This window comes from Mesoplodon densirostris, chromosome 2 (assembly GCF_025265405.1).
Source record: "Mesoplodon densirostris isolate mMesDen1 chromosome 2, mMesDen1 primary haplotype, whole genome shotgun sequence".
Taxonomy (NCBI): domain Eukaryota; kingdom Metazoa; phylum Chordata; class Mammalia; order Artiodactyla; family Ziphiidae; genus Mesoplodon; species Mesoplodon densirostris.
In genome coordinates, this window is record NC_082662.1 from 162253369 (window position 1) to 162271657 (window position 18289).

General features: G+C 33.4%; 1 protein-coding gene across 2 annotated transcripts in view; it reads right to left on the reverse strand.

Annotated features, from left to right (window-relative positions):
* Positions 1-18289, reverse strand: part of SUCO (SUN domain containing ossification factor) — a 74927-nt gene that overhangs the window by 17650 nt on the left and 38988 nt on the right. The window contains exons 10-18 of one of the 2 annotated variants that reach the window (XM_060091249.1): positions 17781-17888; positions 15887-15992; positions 13327-13347; positions 13069-13124; positions 12465-12556; positions 11584-11649; positions 6030-6098; positions 4980-5070; positions 842-1999 (exon numbers count right to left, since the gene is read on the reverse strand). In XM_060091249.1, the coding sequence (XP_059947232.1) occupies positions 842-1999; positions 4980-5070; positions 6030-6098; positions 11584-11649; positions 12465-12556; positions 13069-13124; positions 13327-13347; positions 15887-15992; positions 17781-17888 (1767 nt within the window). The remainder of the gene's footprint in view (positions 1-841; positions 2000-4979; positions 5071-6029; positions 6099-11583; positions 11650-12464; positions 12557-13068; positions 13125-13326; positions 13348-15886; positions 15993-17780; positions 17889-18289) is intronic. The other variant, XM_060091250.1, reaches the window with a different exon arrangement.

Genomic DNA, 18289 nt, shown 5'->3' on the forward strand with positions numbered 1-18289 from the left:
TGCCTGAAACTAATACAATGTTATATGTCAATTACATCTCAATTAAAGAAAGATTTATTAGTGATTTCTGTGGTTCCTTTAGTGGGGCAAATAGGGTGGGGGTGGGGAGAGGCAAGAACAGGTATGATGTAGACATGCACACACACCCACAGAAAACTGGCCAATAAATTATATGTATGAATTAAGAAGAAACCCCTTTTAGGATATAATGATGACCGTAGTGACATTTCATTAGCGGCATTTTAATTTAAGAAGATTACGAAAAGGTAGCATTTCAGAAATTCTGGCCATTGAGTGCCTAGGTGGTTACAAAATGTTGGAAAAGCCCTAAGGACACTGGATACTTAAGGAATAAAAAAAAAAAAAGTAAATAGGCTTAAGAAGTGGAGAACTGTGCCTGAGATCTTCATCACTGCATAAGCAAACTGGCATGGCCTCTGGCATTTTTCTAATCTTCACTTATTTAAACTCTTAAAAAATATCTGCTCAAGTTCCACATAGAGCTTTAAAGTCTATAGACTAATTTTTCCCATGAGTGCTCTGGGAATCAAACAGCAAAAGTGGCTAAAGTTAAGCAACAGAAGAAAGGAGAAACTGATTATAGATAATTCAAACTTGTTATCAGCCTAATAATAGTCACTTAGTAATACTTCTAGAAAAGGAAATCAATTCTTAAGATCACTGATCAACATCCAAATAACTTTCTCTCTCCAGCTAAAATGGTGCTTATTACTATTATACCATGAGATAATTAAATCCCCTCCTTCTCTAGTCACAGATTATACTTTGCTACTTAACTCACTGTGCAAAGTGGACTGTGCTAATTCATAATAAAGCTTACCTTTGGCTAAGTTCCTCCAGATAGCGACCACTGAGAGACATGTTAACTTCTAAGGCTTTAATACGGTTATTAAGTCTCATAAATACTGATTCCTTTTGGTTTGATCCATGTACAAGATTTCCATTAGCATATCCTAGATCTGAAGAATTTTGCAATTCAGCATAAAAATCTGTAGCTGTCCTCTGTAACCCTCTTAAAAGGGCATCTTCTGGAGACTGTTCTTCCTCTTTTGCCTCAGGTAATGAAGAAGAATCCACAACAGGAGACAAAATTTGCTTTGGTGTGTCAGCTATGTTCATTTTGGCTTCCCCATCTTCACTGTCTGGCACAGTAGCTGTGTTTACAGGTGACACTATTGTTTCAGATAGCTTTGTGATAGTTTGCATGGAGTCTTCTTTTACAATATTATCCATTACTTCATCAAGTTTTTTTGTTTCATAGATCACAGTTGGTTTCTCTATAGAACTAAAACTCTCAGACCTTTTTTCTGTTTCATTATCAACCTCAACAGAACTCTCTTGGGGAATCACTTGTGATGGTGTATGCCCTGCCTCATATTTAGTAGGCTCAGATACTTCTATTTTAGATAATGAATTGATTTCTGGAGTAACATCTAAGAGAAGAGACTGAGAAAGAGTTTGAGGATGGCTTGGTTCAAGTTCAATTGCATCTAAAGTGTGATTAATCAAACCTCCCTGGTGCACACTACTTAAGTCACCTAGAACAATAGTTTCAGCTTTCTTTTCCTTACTCTTACTGTCTGGTTCTCCACCTGGAGGTTGCAATACTGAAACATCTACTGATTCTTCAGGAAGTACTAATGGTGATTGAGGTGACACAAGATACTCTTTTCCTTTACTCATAGCAGTTCTGCTGCGTTGCCGATACTGAGCAACTCTAACTGAACACCATTTATATATGTATTCCGAAAAACTAGAAATACAACAAATTGTGGTCAGTTCACTGCAAAATATTTGTGTCTCTGACTCAAACCAAGGTGATGTTTCATCCTCTTGTTCACCACTACCCAGAAGGGTCACTGTAGAAGGACTTGCCTCCTCCTCCTCTTCTTGAACTAGTTGTACAATGGGACCCTCTTTTGTAGTATCTGGTGATGATGGCTCTGTGTCATGTACAAGTCCTTCAGTAGTTACAAACCTAGAAATACATATCCATAATTATGTTTAAGGAAAATAAATGTATCATACATAAGGTAAAAGGAAGGCTGGAAATACAGAAAACACTCAATTTACTTTGGATGAATTATTTCCCTTCAAATCACTTTCATTATAAAAACAGTATTATTCAGAAATGGTAACAGAAAGATAACTTATCAAGTGACCAGCCAGATAATTCAAATCACCATATTTACCAAATCAAATTTTTCTTTAAACTCTGTTTAAGAGTTGTTTGTATGTGAATATTTCCATTTACTGAACGTTTCATGTAACTTTCCTCCCATAAATATTCACCAATATTACAAGCCTCATCACCCCTTATAACAGAAATTGAGCTACCAGAGCTAGTCCCAGAGCTAGAACTAGAAGGCAGGACTCTTATTATGAATGCACTTTGTGCTTGAATATCCTACTTTCAAAAGGCAATTACTGTTGACCCTTGAACCGTACATGGGGAGTTAGAATTGTCGGCCTCCATGCAGTATAACTTATAGTCAGCCCTCCATATCCACAGTTCCTCTATATCCATGGCTCCTCATCCACAGATTCAACCAACCAAAATCATCTGTACTGTAGTATTTACTAACGAAATGCCATGTATAAGTGGATCCGTGCAGTTCAAACCCATGTTATTCAAGGGTCAACTGCAGATTTCTCAGAGATTATTTCTCTATGGATGACTTGAGAAATTTCAACATGGCATTACATACACACACACAAACAATTATCTGCAAAGGGAGAAGAAACATATCCCCACTCACCCCAAATAATCTCAGTATCACCTTGGCTAACTTTCAATCGTTGAAAGTTAAATACTTAACCATTTTAATGAAAATCCTGACTAATAATAAACTAGTAGTGCCACTAACTCAGTCCTATCTTTGGGCTCTGGAGTATGTGTGTAGGGTAGGGAGAGTGGGAAATGGAGCTGGTGGGAACAGTGTTATAAATTATAATATCTGTGGTCCCTTCCAAGATAAAGATAATGAATTTCCGGGTGCAGCCCTTGCAGCACCAAAAGTGTAATTTGAGAAAACAAAGTAATTTCAAAACCAAAAAAAAACCCTTCATATGCAAATTTTCCTACTGTGAAACACTACTAAGAATGCCAGGAAATGTCTTCAAACAAAGCCTAATATCACAATAGCAAAAGTAGGAATAAAAAAGACAATATCTAAAAGCTGGACTTTCATCTTATTGATAAAATAGTAAATGGACTAAACTAAAACATAATTAGGCTATGCTTCCCTAAATAGACAATATAGATACAGATATCAATATATAGTCACTATACAACATTTCTTACATACGCAGGTGGTATACTGCTTATTATCTACCAAATAAATTATAACAGTAAAAAGGAGGAATGTCTGAAGAAGGAGAGGGAAAAAAACTAAACTGAATTAATATGGTAAAAATTAAGTTATATACCATATATATATATATATATATATATATATATATATATATACACACCCTAATCAGAGTTATACTTTAAAAAACTCAAACCTGGGAAAAGAAAGTAAGTCATCTTTTCTTAATAACTTTAAGAGTGATACCCTATCATGGATTCTTTTATTTTCTTCAGAGGACTGCCATATAACCATCAAAAAGAATTTAAGACAAACATAGATGAAGAAACATTAAGTAAAGAAACAAACAATTATGCAAGAATATCTACTAAAAAACAAACTCTAATATAGAAAAGTGAAAACTGCTACATTAGCCTGATGTGATACATTTCAACAAATATTCATACATATGTATGAGGGGTGAATGTGTATATGTATATATGTGCGTATGTGTGTATATATGTGTAAAATGAAATTAATTTCATTTAGTTTTGAAAAATAAGACATACTATTGATATATGTTATTAACTAAAGAATCTAGTTACAAAACCGGGACAGCTCCACATAACTAGAAACACTAAGAATCTCTATACCAAAGAGATTTCTTTGGACCTTCTAGGAATCAATAGCACATAATGCTATATATTTCACCTCTGATCACCCAATAAATATCTTTAGTCACTGTCAGGATTAATACAGGAAAATACAAATTTGACACTGTGCACTTCAAAGCACAAAAATCTCATTTTTTAATTAAGATAGTACTTAGGAATTACAGCTTGAAGCACACCCACTGGAGGTTTCATTAGTTATAACCTTGAACTAACTGCTTCTTGTTCAAATATCTTATCCCATTAAGTAGAGTTCCTCTGAGAGAAAGGGCTGCCAAAGTTTACAGGGAGTATATCCAACGAAATATACGGAAGCTACATTTGTAATAACTATATCCAAATTATCCCAATTATTGTCCCAATAACCCAAATCATTAATGAGCCTATCTATTATAGATCAGAAGTTGAGGTACCGACAAACCTTAATCACCTCTGGTAGAAAGGACCAAATGAGGTTATTTCATATGTTACCTCCATATATACATCCCTGCCCAAAGTGCCCACTGCACCCTGGGAAAAGACCTATATCATTCAATTTCAGAAACTGAACACTGTAAGAGTATGCTGTGTGGCAAACAAATCATTTAAAATTCACTGCTCTAAGTATTTCAGGTACCCTTTATAGCTTTCTAGGCATAGCTCAGATACTTAAATCAATGCTTTTAAATTTGAACTTAATAAAAACAGACCTTTAATATTTTTCCTCACTTATACTTGCAGAGTTAGGTTAATTATGTGCAACAAGGAAAAGATTAAGTATTGTAAATAATACAAGTAACACATAAAATCAAAACAACAAACATTCGGTCTGGAGTGAAGTGAATTCCCAGTACCCAAAAAGCAACTCAAAGATGTTTTAAGTGGCTGTGGAATGTCTGTCCCATGATCCAGAGCTTTCTATAGATTATCATTTCCCACAAGTTACAAGTACCTTTTTATGTACAAGTATACTTAGCTTTCCATTTTAATAGAACTCTAATATCACAATATAACTTACTCATGTGATGGAACAGGAGTTGAAACAGGAGCTGATTCAGGCATTTTAGGTGCAGTTGTGGCAGTGGCATTCTCAGATATACTTTTATTTCCTATTTTGAGAAAGATGCCCATATTGAGTTTAATTTTAAAAAGCTATACCATGAAAATATTTCACTATAACAAATAAAGGACTTTAGTTTCTCGAGGGAGAAGAAAAAAAGTCAAATACGTTTACTACTGCAGACTTTGTGGGGTTTCTTCATCAAAGTTCTTTTGGAAAGAAATAATCGTAGAAAGTCACAACTACAAGAGTGCATATTCTTTCTCAGCTTCTCAGATAATTAAAGCAAGTAAGATGACTATGAATTTTGTGTAATCTTACATGATTAATAAGATACCTGAGTTACTAAAAGAGAATGAGAAGAAATAAGTGGGTCATTTTAAGCTTGCACTTGGAACTAAATTTTTTTTATTGAAGTATATTTGACATACAATATTATATTCACTTCACGTGTACAACACAGTGATTTGACATTTGTATACATTGCAAAATGATCACCACAATAAGTCTAGTTACCATCGGTCACCATATTGTACCTCCCATGTTGTACATTACAACCCCATGACTTATTTTATAACTGGGACGAAGTATTTTTGAAAACAAAAAAGGCAAGATTGTTTCTCCTTGCTAATAATATTCTTATCTGACATTCTTTAAGGAAATAATTGCTTTCTTAATTGAATAGCTGTTTGATAAATAAAAGCATACTTGAAGTACCTCTAGAGCACCAAAACCTCAGGAAAGAGATAAGGGATAAAATCATTACTTCTACCGCAGGGTAGAATCAAAAAACAAATTCATGATTTTATATAGACAGGATCGTATTTATTAAAGAGAACTTGTGAAATTCAAATAAACAATGAATAATAGAAGACTGGTAAGTTCCTCTGAATGGTTTCTATATTTCTAAATGAAAAATCAAATTGCTTGGCTTATTAATTAATTTTACTAACTAGGAAGATCCCTGGAGTATCATATATTTAAAAGGCCCATAAAATGATTAGGTACCTTCTGTCAGGTCTTCAGTTTTTGCTCCCAGAATATTAGCGGCAATATTCACCATATTTAGAATGGCATCTAAAACAAAATTCAATCAGAGAAAAATACCAATACACCTAAATATTTTCATATAACTCAATATCAGATAGTCAAAAACCATTTGTAATGGTCTTTTTTCATTTTTTGGACTAATTACCTTTTTGCTCGCCTTACTACGTAAGTCCAATATAGGACACAAATTTCAGGCAAAAAGTATTAAGCATGAATCTGAATTTTTATGTTCAGAAGGATTTTAAAATTTAATTATACTTTTTTGTAAAACTTCCCCAAACCTTTTAGCAAATACTACCTTCAGCATATTATAAAATTCAAGTATAATTCATCATATAGCCTGTACTGAGATAGAAAAGAAATGTGACAACCAAAATTTGTATTTTATAGAAAAGTCTTTTTTTCTTTAGAAAGGGGTTCTACAGTCTAAATCAAAAACAAAAAAGCCTGAAGAAATGAAAGTTTTTCCTAAACATGTGACTATTATAGGTAAAAATAAATGAAATGGGAAGATTATTATCCAAAGGGCAGCAGAAAGACTTTATTTTCAACTAAAATATCTACGTAATATGCTTAAATCCAAAATGACACTGCATAGAATCATGTATTTGATGACTTTTAACAATGTTTTATGGCCAATAAATGACATAAATTCTTTAGTGAACTGGATGAGTATGGGCAAGGGCAGATGAATTGAAAGTCAAAGTCATAAAACTTAGCTGGCTGGGAACAGAAGACTTCCTTCTAGTAATATAATGTAATTTCAAGGGAAATTAACTTCCAACTCCAATCTAATCTCTGAAATTCTATTAGAATTTAATTCACCAGGTATTTATCCTATTAAAATACTAAGATCTGGCAGGGGCTACATATTAAGCCTCATCAGTTTTTTCCATTTTAGTTTCCTTTCCTAAAAGAGATCCACAGAGTTTTCATCACACTTTCATGAAAACCATAGATGTGAGAAGTACAAAAGGATCTGAAGAAGGAAAAGCTAGCATATCAGGAAGGCTGGGAACAAGCCAAGCACTGTCACCTGGCGCTGACACTGTAAAGATATGCTTTATGGCAGGTAAAAATAGTATATTTTAGACTATTAAAAGTGATATCTGGTAGACAGTTATTAATTTTAATCTTTACATTAACTATGATTCTATATTCTGAAAGACAACAAGCAGTGGTACTTTGTTGCCAATCATCAGTTTGACACACAAAAGCTTTATATTTGCTTTTTAAATATCTAAGATTACAGGTCAACCTTGCCCTTTGACCTGGCAAATTGTTAAACAGAGAAGCAGTCTCGGATCTTAGGCTAAAGAGATGCCTCAGCATGAGATAAAAACAGAAATGGAAACTCTATTTTCTTACAAACCAAGATAAAGTAGCAAAGGAAACTCTGTTATTTCCTCATAAATACAATTTTAATGTCACCCAATACTGCAATAGTAGTATGTGATCCTCTACTTAGCCTGACAGCTGAAGTTCAGTCAAAACTGATGGCTTCACAGAACCCAAATTTTGTAACCAAGTCTATATTCTAAGTCCCTTGTGCTTCAAAGGGCAATCTTACCACAGATTTCAAACCTTCTGCATTAAAATTTTCTGGTATTATTATTAACAATTTAAAAAAATCTGTTATCTATTAATCGGTGTAGAGAAAGAAGCTTCAGAGTATTACTTTTTTTTTTTTTTTTTTGCGGTACGCGGGCCTCTCACTGTTGTGGCCTCTCCCGTTGCGGAGCACAGGCTCCAGACGCGCAGGCTCAGCGGCCATGGCTCACAGGCCCAGCCGCTCCGCAGCATATGGGATCCTCCCGGACCGGGGCACGAACCCGCATCCCCTGCATCGGCAGGCGGACTCTCAACCACTGCGCCACCAGGGAGGCCCAGAGTATTACTTTTTAACCTAAATTTTAATACTAGTACCTACAATAAGGAAGATTTATGCTACCCTTCATTTTAAAACATTATTATCATCATTTCAGGGGGCCACTTGATAACAAAAGCAAAATCTGGCAAATTTCTTCTTTCTCAGTCCATCTAACCTGTAAGAAAGAATCTTGCTATGTTCACAGAACAATGACAAATAGAATCTTTTGCTTTTGTCTTTTGAGAGAAAGCAGCTTTGTGAATTTTCTTAACCATTCTCACTTTGCATCCGAACATGTGACTGCTTGTCATGACGATAATCTGGCCACTAAAAAGCCTTCAGAAAGGCTAAAGGGTAAAAGTATAATTTGCAATATAGTGCCAAACAAGATACCCATTCTTAATTTCTCATGGATTAGCCAACTCCTTTCTCTTTGAGTTGGGCAACTATTCATCCCATCCCATTCCTTTAGGGATGAAATTCTCCTAGGGACCAAATATCAGTATGTTATACTCAGTCTCCAGCACACCAATGGCTCTTTTTGAGACAGAAAACAAACTGCCTATGCTACAACACAAGACAAACCAATGAAAAAACTACTTCCTCCCATGTGTACTGAGCATGCCTACCTTCATTCTCTTTTCCTTCTAGGACCTTAAAATATAAAAAATACTCTGACTTAAAACAAAAACTACACTTTGTCTTAAACATATACAGAAACAGAAACAGAAGCCTGGACTTTAGCAAATCTGATGATTCTAATAAAATGCAGACCATATATAGGAGTAAAGGCAGACTTGCAAGAATATCAAAGTAGAGAGTGATCAGGAAGATCCACATGACCAAGCACAAGTAGAGCAGAGTGATACAAAGAATTTCTGGTGATATAAAATATTTAAATGTTCTGGTTCAAGAATGTAAACGAAAGATTCAGGCAGGGGCTTCCCTGGTGGCGCAGTGGTTGAGAGTCCACCTGCCGATGCAGGGGACACGGGTTCGTGCCCCGGTGTGGGAAGATCCCACATGCCACGTTGCGGCTGGGCCCGTGAGCCATGGCCGCTGAGCCTGCGCGTCTGGAGCCTGTGCTCCGCAACGGGAGAGGCCACAACGGTGAGAGGCCCGCATACCGCAAAAAAAAAAAAAAAAGATTCAGGGAGAAGAGTTGCCAGAACTGGCATATGTAAAAGCCATGAATGCTGCTCTAAAATGGTAGTTTCTCCCTTTCTGGCAGTTCAGTAAATTATGTAATATCAACAATGTCTAAATATGCAGCATGCATGCTCTTTGACAACCAAGTCCCATCAGAAGCAACATACTCTGGTGACGTATATTTCCTACAACTACTAATTGCTCAACAATAAAAAGAAAAAAAGAGTTTCTCTTTAGATTAAAGCCACAGGATCTTGTTTTGGAGACATCACATAAATACTGAAAATAAATTAGGTGCAAAATTGGCCAATTTCAAGCTAATTTAGAAAGTGGTGATGATTATAGTCAAATTCAGACATTCTAGTGCCAGAGACTAGCTCTTTGGCCTGATTCCACATTGTTATTTACGCCTTAAAGTTATACTACATTGGAGGCAGTAACTAGGTCAGGCTCAAAACCAGTCCTAGACTGTTCAGAGAAAACTAGAAGGATACAGGTATAGAAGGCAGCAGTGTTAGGTCATGCCTATAAACTTTATGACAGCAGTCTTATCACTCAGTTACTACTGCGTCTCTTGTTCTGAAACGTCACGAAATAGAGATCTTTTTAAACCCCATTTTTCATGCTTAGGCTCAGCTGACATCCTCCCACCCATCTTGTCTCACTACATAAAATCTTTTAACATCTAGAACGCTGGAAGGTAAATGGACTGTCCTTCTAGAAAGCCACAAAAAAGAAAAATGATGTGTTACCAAGAAACACACCTCCAAGGAAAAAGATCCAAAGAGTAGGATCTAAAAACATTCTATGTCTCATTAATTAAAATAATACATTAGTCAGAGAAGTGATTACAAATAGGGAAATGTCCTCCACTAAAAACGTTTTAATGGTGTCTTGGAGTTAATCCCATAGGAAGATAGAAAAAGAAAGCAAGAATATCAACAGTTTTCCCTTATCTAAAACTTCTAAGTCATTACTTCTGGAAGGTGCCTCTTCCTTCCCAGTAACCATTGGATACTAGAGAGCTTTTAGTCTGGGGCTATTTTCTGACCCCATAAAATAATAATTCCTCCTCACAGCTAAGTCAGCATTACTGAGCTATGATATGATGACTATTATATAACATAGAGTTTTTTATTACAAATTTAAGGACATGAACAATAATATTAATATCCAGATAAATAAAATAGCATCATTTTTTCACTCCTAAAAAACTATACCCCACAGCAGTGAATGAGGCACCTGTTTTAATGCTATCATCAGCTAGATAGAGCTAAGGAACCTACTTAAAAGTAGTCTATAATATCTAAAATGTCAGTTGACTAGCAATAGAGTATAACAAAATATATTGAGCTAATCTGTAACAAGGCTAAATAGTACATAAAAGCATTCCCTTTATGCAGGTATTTTTAACACTCTTCTTTCTATTGCCTAAAAAGTCCACTGAAATCTATAGTCTTCTATGGAGAGGAAGAGGACGTGAAGGGAAGAAAGGGAAAAAAAGATGAAAAGAAAGAGAAGTGACTCAACTCCATATACTGTAGCCACCCAAATATCTACCTAAAGTATATGTACTACTGGTTGAGTATCTTAAAAAGCTATAAGGACAATGTACAGTGAGATTGGGATTCAAGCAATTCAACTCACTAAAAGAGAAATGCACAAATAGTTTTCTATTTTACTAAAGCTTACTTTCATTAAATTCAATTATTAATCCCCAAATAAAAAGAAAACTCCTTCCAGTTAAGTTCCATATTCTTCAGGAATAACCAAAGATAACAAACATAAAATATACCTACCTGCATTCAAACAGTAAAACTAAAGTGTCAGTCAGTAATGGTGTTTCAAGGAGTCTACTTAGTTAGCCTATCACTAAGTTCGGATAATAGGTTGGCATGACAAGAAATTAAACAACTAGTATGTTAGTCACTGTTTTTTTTAAGTTTACAAAGAGTATATTGTTATTGCTATTATTGTTACTGGTTGGGAATCATCATTATTATGAATAAGAAACAGGCTTTATGTTTTATAATTAAGTAGGAAACTAACCATACCCATACATTAACAAATCCTCATTTGGTAGGATTTCATTGATGAGTACCACCTCTAAAACTAATTCCTTTCCCATCCAGTATGATTACCCAGATGCTCTTACTCATATGGTCTAGGACTTCTTTAATAATTCTTTCTCCAAGTAAATTCATAGCCCATTCTTCATTGTAAGGAATTTGCCTAAAAATATAACTGCTTAATTTTAGTAGAAGAACCAACTTGTGCTTGCATTTTTTCCCTCTCTTGTTTTCATATATTCTTCCTATTTTATTTCCATGGAAATACTTTTCAAAAGTATTTTCTTTGATTTCAACTCAAAGTTTAACACTGGGAGAGTAGGAGCCCCCTAAACTATGCCACAACAAAATGTTCACATATGCCAGGAAAAAAAAGTTGAGAAACACTTTAATTTTAGTGACTAACAAAACCCAAAATACTCACTTGTAGCAGAACCAAGAAGATTTTTTGAGGATTTATCCTCCCCAGTATTATAATCCAGTGGGTAATCTGTTCAAAGAGAAAATGAAGGTACTTATGCTAAGAACTATCTCCAATATGTTTAAAAGCTCAAATTATATCCCGCCAGTCAGCTGACATTTAAAACAATTTCATAATTTTTATTATACATCTAAAACACATTCACAAAAAGAAAATTAAATTCACAAGCCATTTATCAAACAGATATAAACCAAGGAAAATATTTCTACTGCTTACCAAAATTTTAATCACATTTATAAGACTTTTATTCAAGCTTTCAATGTAGTTTACCAAACCTTAGTAAATGTCTTTCACTTATGGGAAAACTAGGGAAGGGAAAAATTAGATTTTTCAGACTACAGTTTAAGACATCTTAAAACAAGAACTGGATAAAGTAGAAATGGAGGGTATCATAAAACCTTCTCTGACCTCTGCAGGTTCATGGGAGTTTCTCAAAAACTCAGGCCTCAATATGCTTGCTCTGAGGCTAAAGGCAAATCAAAGAAATTAATTTTCAAGTCTACTATTTCAGTTGCCTTATGAGTAACAGGTTTTTGGGGCTGGCACAGGGATATAACCATAATTTATAGCACTGATGTTATGGAACAGAGTTCCAGTCACAAATAACTGATTGATAAGCTTGGAAAACAGCTCAATTTACAAAGCAGAAAATTATTTTAGAAAATAGGTTTAAGAAAAAATTAGTTACTAGGGTTAAAAACAAGGAAAAAACTAAAGACAACCACCACATTGATTTTTTAAAGTGACCTACATTTACCCATTACCATTAGATTTCAAAAAGCAAAAAATAATACATAAATAGTCACTGTTTTAAAGTCACTTACCATAGTCCTCATCAAATAGTTCTTGACGTTCTGACTGGTACTGGGAATCAGCAATCTCTTCATATTCTTCCACCATGCTAGTGCCAAATACCCTATTAACAACAATTTCATTAAAGTCTTTCAAAACTAAACAGTTGTTAAGACTCATCTCTTCATAATAAATGACAAAATATAATAACTTTGGTTATGTTTTGAGGGCCATTAACTTCTGGACTCAAAAATAATAACCACTGTTTCTCAATCCACTGTTCCCATTACAATGTTAATCTATTTAAGGCATTTAAAAATACAATAACTAAGTTTTGTATTGGTCTAAAATGTTTCCATATATTGTCATCTTATCAAGCAAGCTAAATGGAACACATAAAATGAAGTTTATTTTTTCTTAAAGGAAATTTTTACATTTTTCTAAACGGTATTCAAGAGTAAGAAAGTTATAGTTGCTTATATTTCTTTTTTTCTTTTTTTTTTTAGTAGCTTATATTTCTATGGTGTTATCTTCACATAGTAGAACATTATTTCTTTACTTTAAATATAGTGGGATTTTTATGTATCCCTTTTTTTCTTTTTAAACCACTCAGTAAATTTTTTTATTCTGTATTACCTTATAAGGCTTAATGGACAAAAGTGCTCTGATCCAAAATGTGATACCAACTCCACCTAAAGAATAAAAGCACATGAAATGGGAAGCCAGTACAGTGCATGTGAGATTATCTAACAATATATTCATTTTTTCATTATAATATTTCTAAAAATAAAGTCCTCATTTCCCCAAAAATCAATACTTGTAAAGTTTTGCTCTTTGCCATGAATAATATGCCACGCCCTGTTATTCAATATTGCAAAAGAGAAGGTTGCTAACCTTTATGTACTTGATGAACATCTGAAGCAAGAGAAAGGAAAAGAAAAAGAAATCAGTTCCAAAGTCTGGATAACATACCATAAGCAACATTTAATATTTGTAAATTATTGTATAATTAAGGAATAGAAAGCAATGTACTGTGATGGATAACATTGTAGTACTCTTATTTCTTTGCAGAAACCAAAGCAATGATTTAAATTTTTACCAACACAACTAGAAAGTATAGTCTAACTGTAATGAAATAAATTAACTTTAATCTAAAATTCATTGCTGCTGTTTTATTTATCCATTAGATATGAAAGCATTCTAAAAGTAATTAGTAAAGAGTATCTAGAAATAACCTGTCTTATATTACTTTAAATATTATAGACATGTTATCATGTATATACCCACATATGAATTTATATATTGATACATATGCAGCTACACATATCTATGAACATTCATATTGATAAAAGAATTAACTAGCATAATATGAAATATTTATTCTTGCACAGTACTGTATACAAATTGTTTTAGGGAAAGCATGAATTTTTGATATGCTATGCTATTTCAAGTATAATTTACAGAAGTAGAAGATATTTATCAATTTATTTTTAAAATATAAATTATTAAAAAGTATTTTGCAAATCTGGATTTAGTTCTTTTGGGATGAGGAAAACCCTGGTAAACTTATATAACATTTATCAGTATAAAATGAGAATCAGAAGTAAATATTTTTTGCTTTCAGACTTAATTCTACCAAAAAGGGCTTTTAAGAAAACCAATCATCAAAATGCTCTATAGTCTCCCATCATAAAAAGGACAAAGTAGGGAGTTTTATGTGGCATTTTTTGTATCACCAATAAAATGTTTTTCCATTATTAACAAAGTAGATGATATGAAGAATGATTCTTGGAACTATTTCATAACATGTCAGTTGTCTTAATTGTAAAATTAGGTACACTTGTTATCACCTGCCAAATTATTTTTAACATTTTTTTTCCTCATCACAGTGTAGAAACTGTGCTATATAAAAAAGTCAATAAACAACTGTTTCACTATTCACTTTAAAAGAAACTGAAAATGTACCTTTAACTTTTCTGAACACAGCTGAATCATTAACCGAGAATATCAACTGTACTTTAAAAACAGCATTTTTATAAAAACATTTTTATATGGAGACTAGGAATACTACAAGTTTACCCATTTACAGAAGCCAATTTAATACATGCTTAAAAAAGACATAGACAGTAAAATCCCAAAAGACAAGTAGGTAGCTATAAGTTTTCACATTTAAAGAAGAAAAGATTAGAAAGAAAATCAGAGCTGCTGTCATTACAAAATGTCTTATTATTAACACAGTTGTACTTTAAGGTATGGTTGTATTATTTTAAAGAAAAAAAGGAAGAAATAAGAGGAGTAAGAAATTCCCATATTTTGTCTAAATTCAATTCAAGAGTGATTAATTCTACTTTGGTAGATAATTCCACCTCTACATTGGGGGAGGAAGCAGCAGGAATTTATTTATTTATTTTTGATTTTTATTAGAGTATAGTTGATTTACAATGTTGCGTTACTTTCTGCTGTACAGCAAAGTGTTATCAGTTATACAATACATCCATACTTTTTTAGATTCTTTTCCCATATCAGTCATTACAGAGTATTACAGAAGAGTTTCCCTATGCTATACAGTAGGTCCTTATTAGTTATCTATTTTATATATAGTAATGTATATGTGTCAATTCCAGTATCCCAATTTTTCCCTCCCCCCACCCTCCACTTTCTCCTCAGTAACCAAAAGTTTGTGTTTTGTTTCTGTTTTGTAAATAAGTTCATTTGTAGCATTTCTGTTTTGTAAATAAGTTCACCTGTACCATTTTTTTTTAGATTCCACATATAAGTGATATCATATGGTATTTATCTTTCTCTGTCTGACTTATTTCATTCAGTGTAACTATCTGGAGGTCCACCCATGTTGCTACAAATGGCATTATTTCATTCTTTTTTATGGCTGAGTAATATTCCTTCGTATATATGTACTACAATTTCTTTATCCATTCCTCTGTTGATGGACATTTAGGTTGCAGCAGGAATTTAAATGGTTAAAACTTTATTTGAAATTGTTACTTAGACATAATATTTCACTTGAGTATACAAAAGGCAAAAAGCTATAATGATAAATAACTAGATATGAAAATGGAAATGATCTTAGATTCTAATAATCGGAACAGCTTTAAAGACTGCAGTGACTAACTGATTTGGGTTTTAAAATATAAATAAATATAATACTATAAATATGACATTTTATATCAAGACTCCAAAAATATTACAAGTTATAATTTGGAATTTCATCAGAGCCACAGATATCAAAAAACCAGCCTAGGTTTCCAGTTATACAAAAGGGACTTTATTAGTATTTGTCCCATAAAATAATATATCCAAGTAAGAACTGTTTTATTAAAAGGAATATTGCAGTAAATTTCCTCTTAATTTTTCTTATTTCTAAACAGGTGAGGTACAAAGTATGAATAACAGATATGTTTCACTATAGAACATAGTTCTGCAAATATAAACATACCTTCACATATTTTGCATACATCTGTTCATCTAAAGGGAAACTCTGGACATTCCTCTCATCTCTACCATGGAAAGTACCCAGCTTAATCCATTTATTTGTGGGGTATCTAGAAAATATAAAATATAAATATTCCTTTTTAGAAAATCATAAATCACATATTGAGAGGTTCCATCACATTTTCAAAAGAGATCCTATGCATTATTTTTCCCCTCTCCAGGTAAACACACTTACTTAACATAGTTTAAATATGAGTTAAGCATCGAGTTGAATAAATACATTTTTCTCTTCCAGCTAAACTCTGACAGGTTCCTCCTTATGAGGAAAGATGGTCTTGAAAAATTACACCATTATCAAATAGAAGACAGAGGAAGACAAAAGTAGGACCAGGACTGCTTCTTGGGGTTTGGGAGGGCTTCCAAGTAAACTGGAGGTTTTAAAACAGAAAGTAGCCAAGAGATTGTTTTGGAAGAAAGAGGTACTACTCTTCATGTACTGATAAGTGTGTGATGATATGAAGTATAAGTACTGGTGGAAAAGGAAAAAATCCTTTACTATGATATTTGAATTTCACAGCTCTTATATAGCTTTACCCCCTTTAAAAGGACATCTAATGTAATAGCCCAAAACTATTATTTTTGTTTACTACAGCATTTAAAGAATCCCTCAAGTAACGAGTGTTCTCTCATCACATAAAAAAAAAACACTTTAGTTGTGAAAGCTGAATATTCATTTGACATATAAGAAAATTACAGCTTAGAGAAAAGGAAATGATTTGAGCAAGATTAGTAAAAGAAAAATGAAGGAGAGATCTTGAAAATTCATTTCAAAAACTGTATATAGGCAAAGCTAAGTGTAGGGTGGGGGAAAAAAGCACCACAGAAAACCCTTAATGATCAATGATAAAAGAATGGTAAAATAAAAAACAGCATCCTGGGCTTCCCTGGTGGCACAGTGGTTGAGAGTCCACCTGCCGATGCAGGGGACACGGGTTCATGCCCCGGTCCAGGAAGATCCCACATGCCACGGAGCGGCTGGGCCCGAGAGCCATGGCTGCTGGGCCTGCGCGTCCGGAGCCTATGCTCCACAACGGGAGAGGCCACAATGGTGAGAGGCCTGTGTATCGGAAAAAAAAACAAAAAAAACAAAAAAAAACCCAGCATCCTACATGGTATATTATGGGCACTCAAAAAGGATTTATGGAAGGAATAAACACCTCCACTGGGAGGAAAATATCAAGTATTCATTAAAAATGATGTGTTTAAAACACAAAAGGATAGTCTCAAGATGTAAGCATTAAAAACTGACTTTTTTGGTAGAATAAATGTGTAGAAAAGACTGGAAAGAATATATTAAAATGCTAATACAGTTATCTATGGTTGACAGGATTGGGGCTCTCTATCAAATTCCTTACAACGTATGTTTATTTCTCTTATAATCACACGTATATAACAAAGCTTTTAAAATATACTTTAACAAAAATATACCTCATGATATAAAATGCTCATGTATGTTTTTAATAACTTTTTAAAGAAATATCTGAAAGCAATAGGGCATAATATATTAAAAATAAGGACTTTAAAGTCATACAGATCTACATTTGAATCTTGGTTGTCCAAGTCACAAGTCATGTGATCTAGGCAAGCTACTTAATCTCTCCTTGTCTGTTTCCTCATCTCATAAGGGAATAATATCAGAGGGTTGTTATAAGCACTATATAAGTTAATGAAAGTAAACTAACAAGTGCCTTTCCTACAATAGTATTACTACTGTTCTTACAAATTGATACAAGTTGATTAAAATAAAAAATAAAATAAGTTTTAAAATGTGACCTGTTTTTAAATTTTTATTCTGAAAATCCAATATAAACTCTGTAGAAACCAGCTTTAGAATTTACCTGTCACTGATAGAAACCAGAAAGTCTTTAGGAGTAGAAGAAAATAATTCATAATTTGCAATATCGAACTGTTTTACTTGAATTGGTTCACAGAGCTCAATAACAAACCTTTAAAAAGAAGACAAGACAATTATTTAGATAAACCAACCGAAATAACAGTTCATATTAAACATGACATTAACAGCTTACATAAACTAGACCTCCATGAAGTTACTCATTAAAAAAATGTAAGCAAGGAAGAGGATCTGCAACCTTGGTTATAAATAAGGAACACCCTTAAGTATTTCCCAAGCATATCATTAGTGGGAAAAAAAAGATACTGATTTTGTCCTATAATATTTTTTTAGAAGATTCTTTTCTAATGACAAACCTCATTCTTGGAGAAGGAATGACTTGACTAAGAACAGCTAGTAAGAGTGTAACCTGACCAGTTTAGTGGGCAGTTTGGCCATATTGTCTCAAAAGGTACCATAGCCTTTGATTCAGCAATATACTTTTAGAAATTTAAT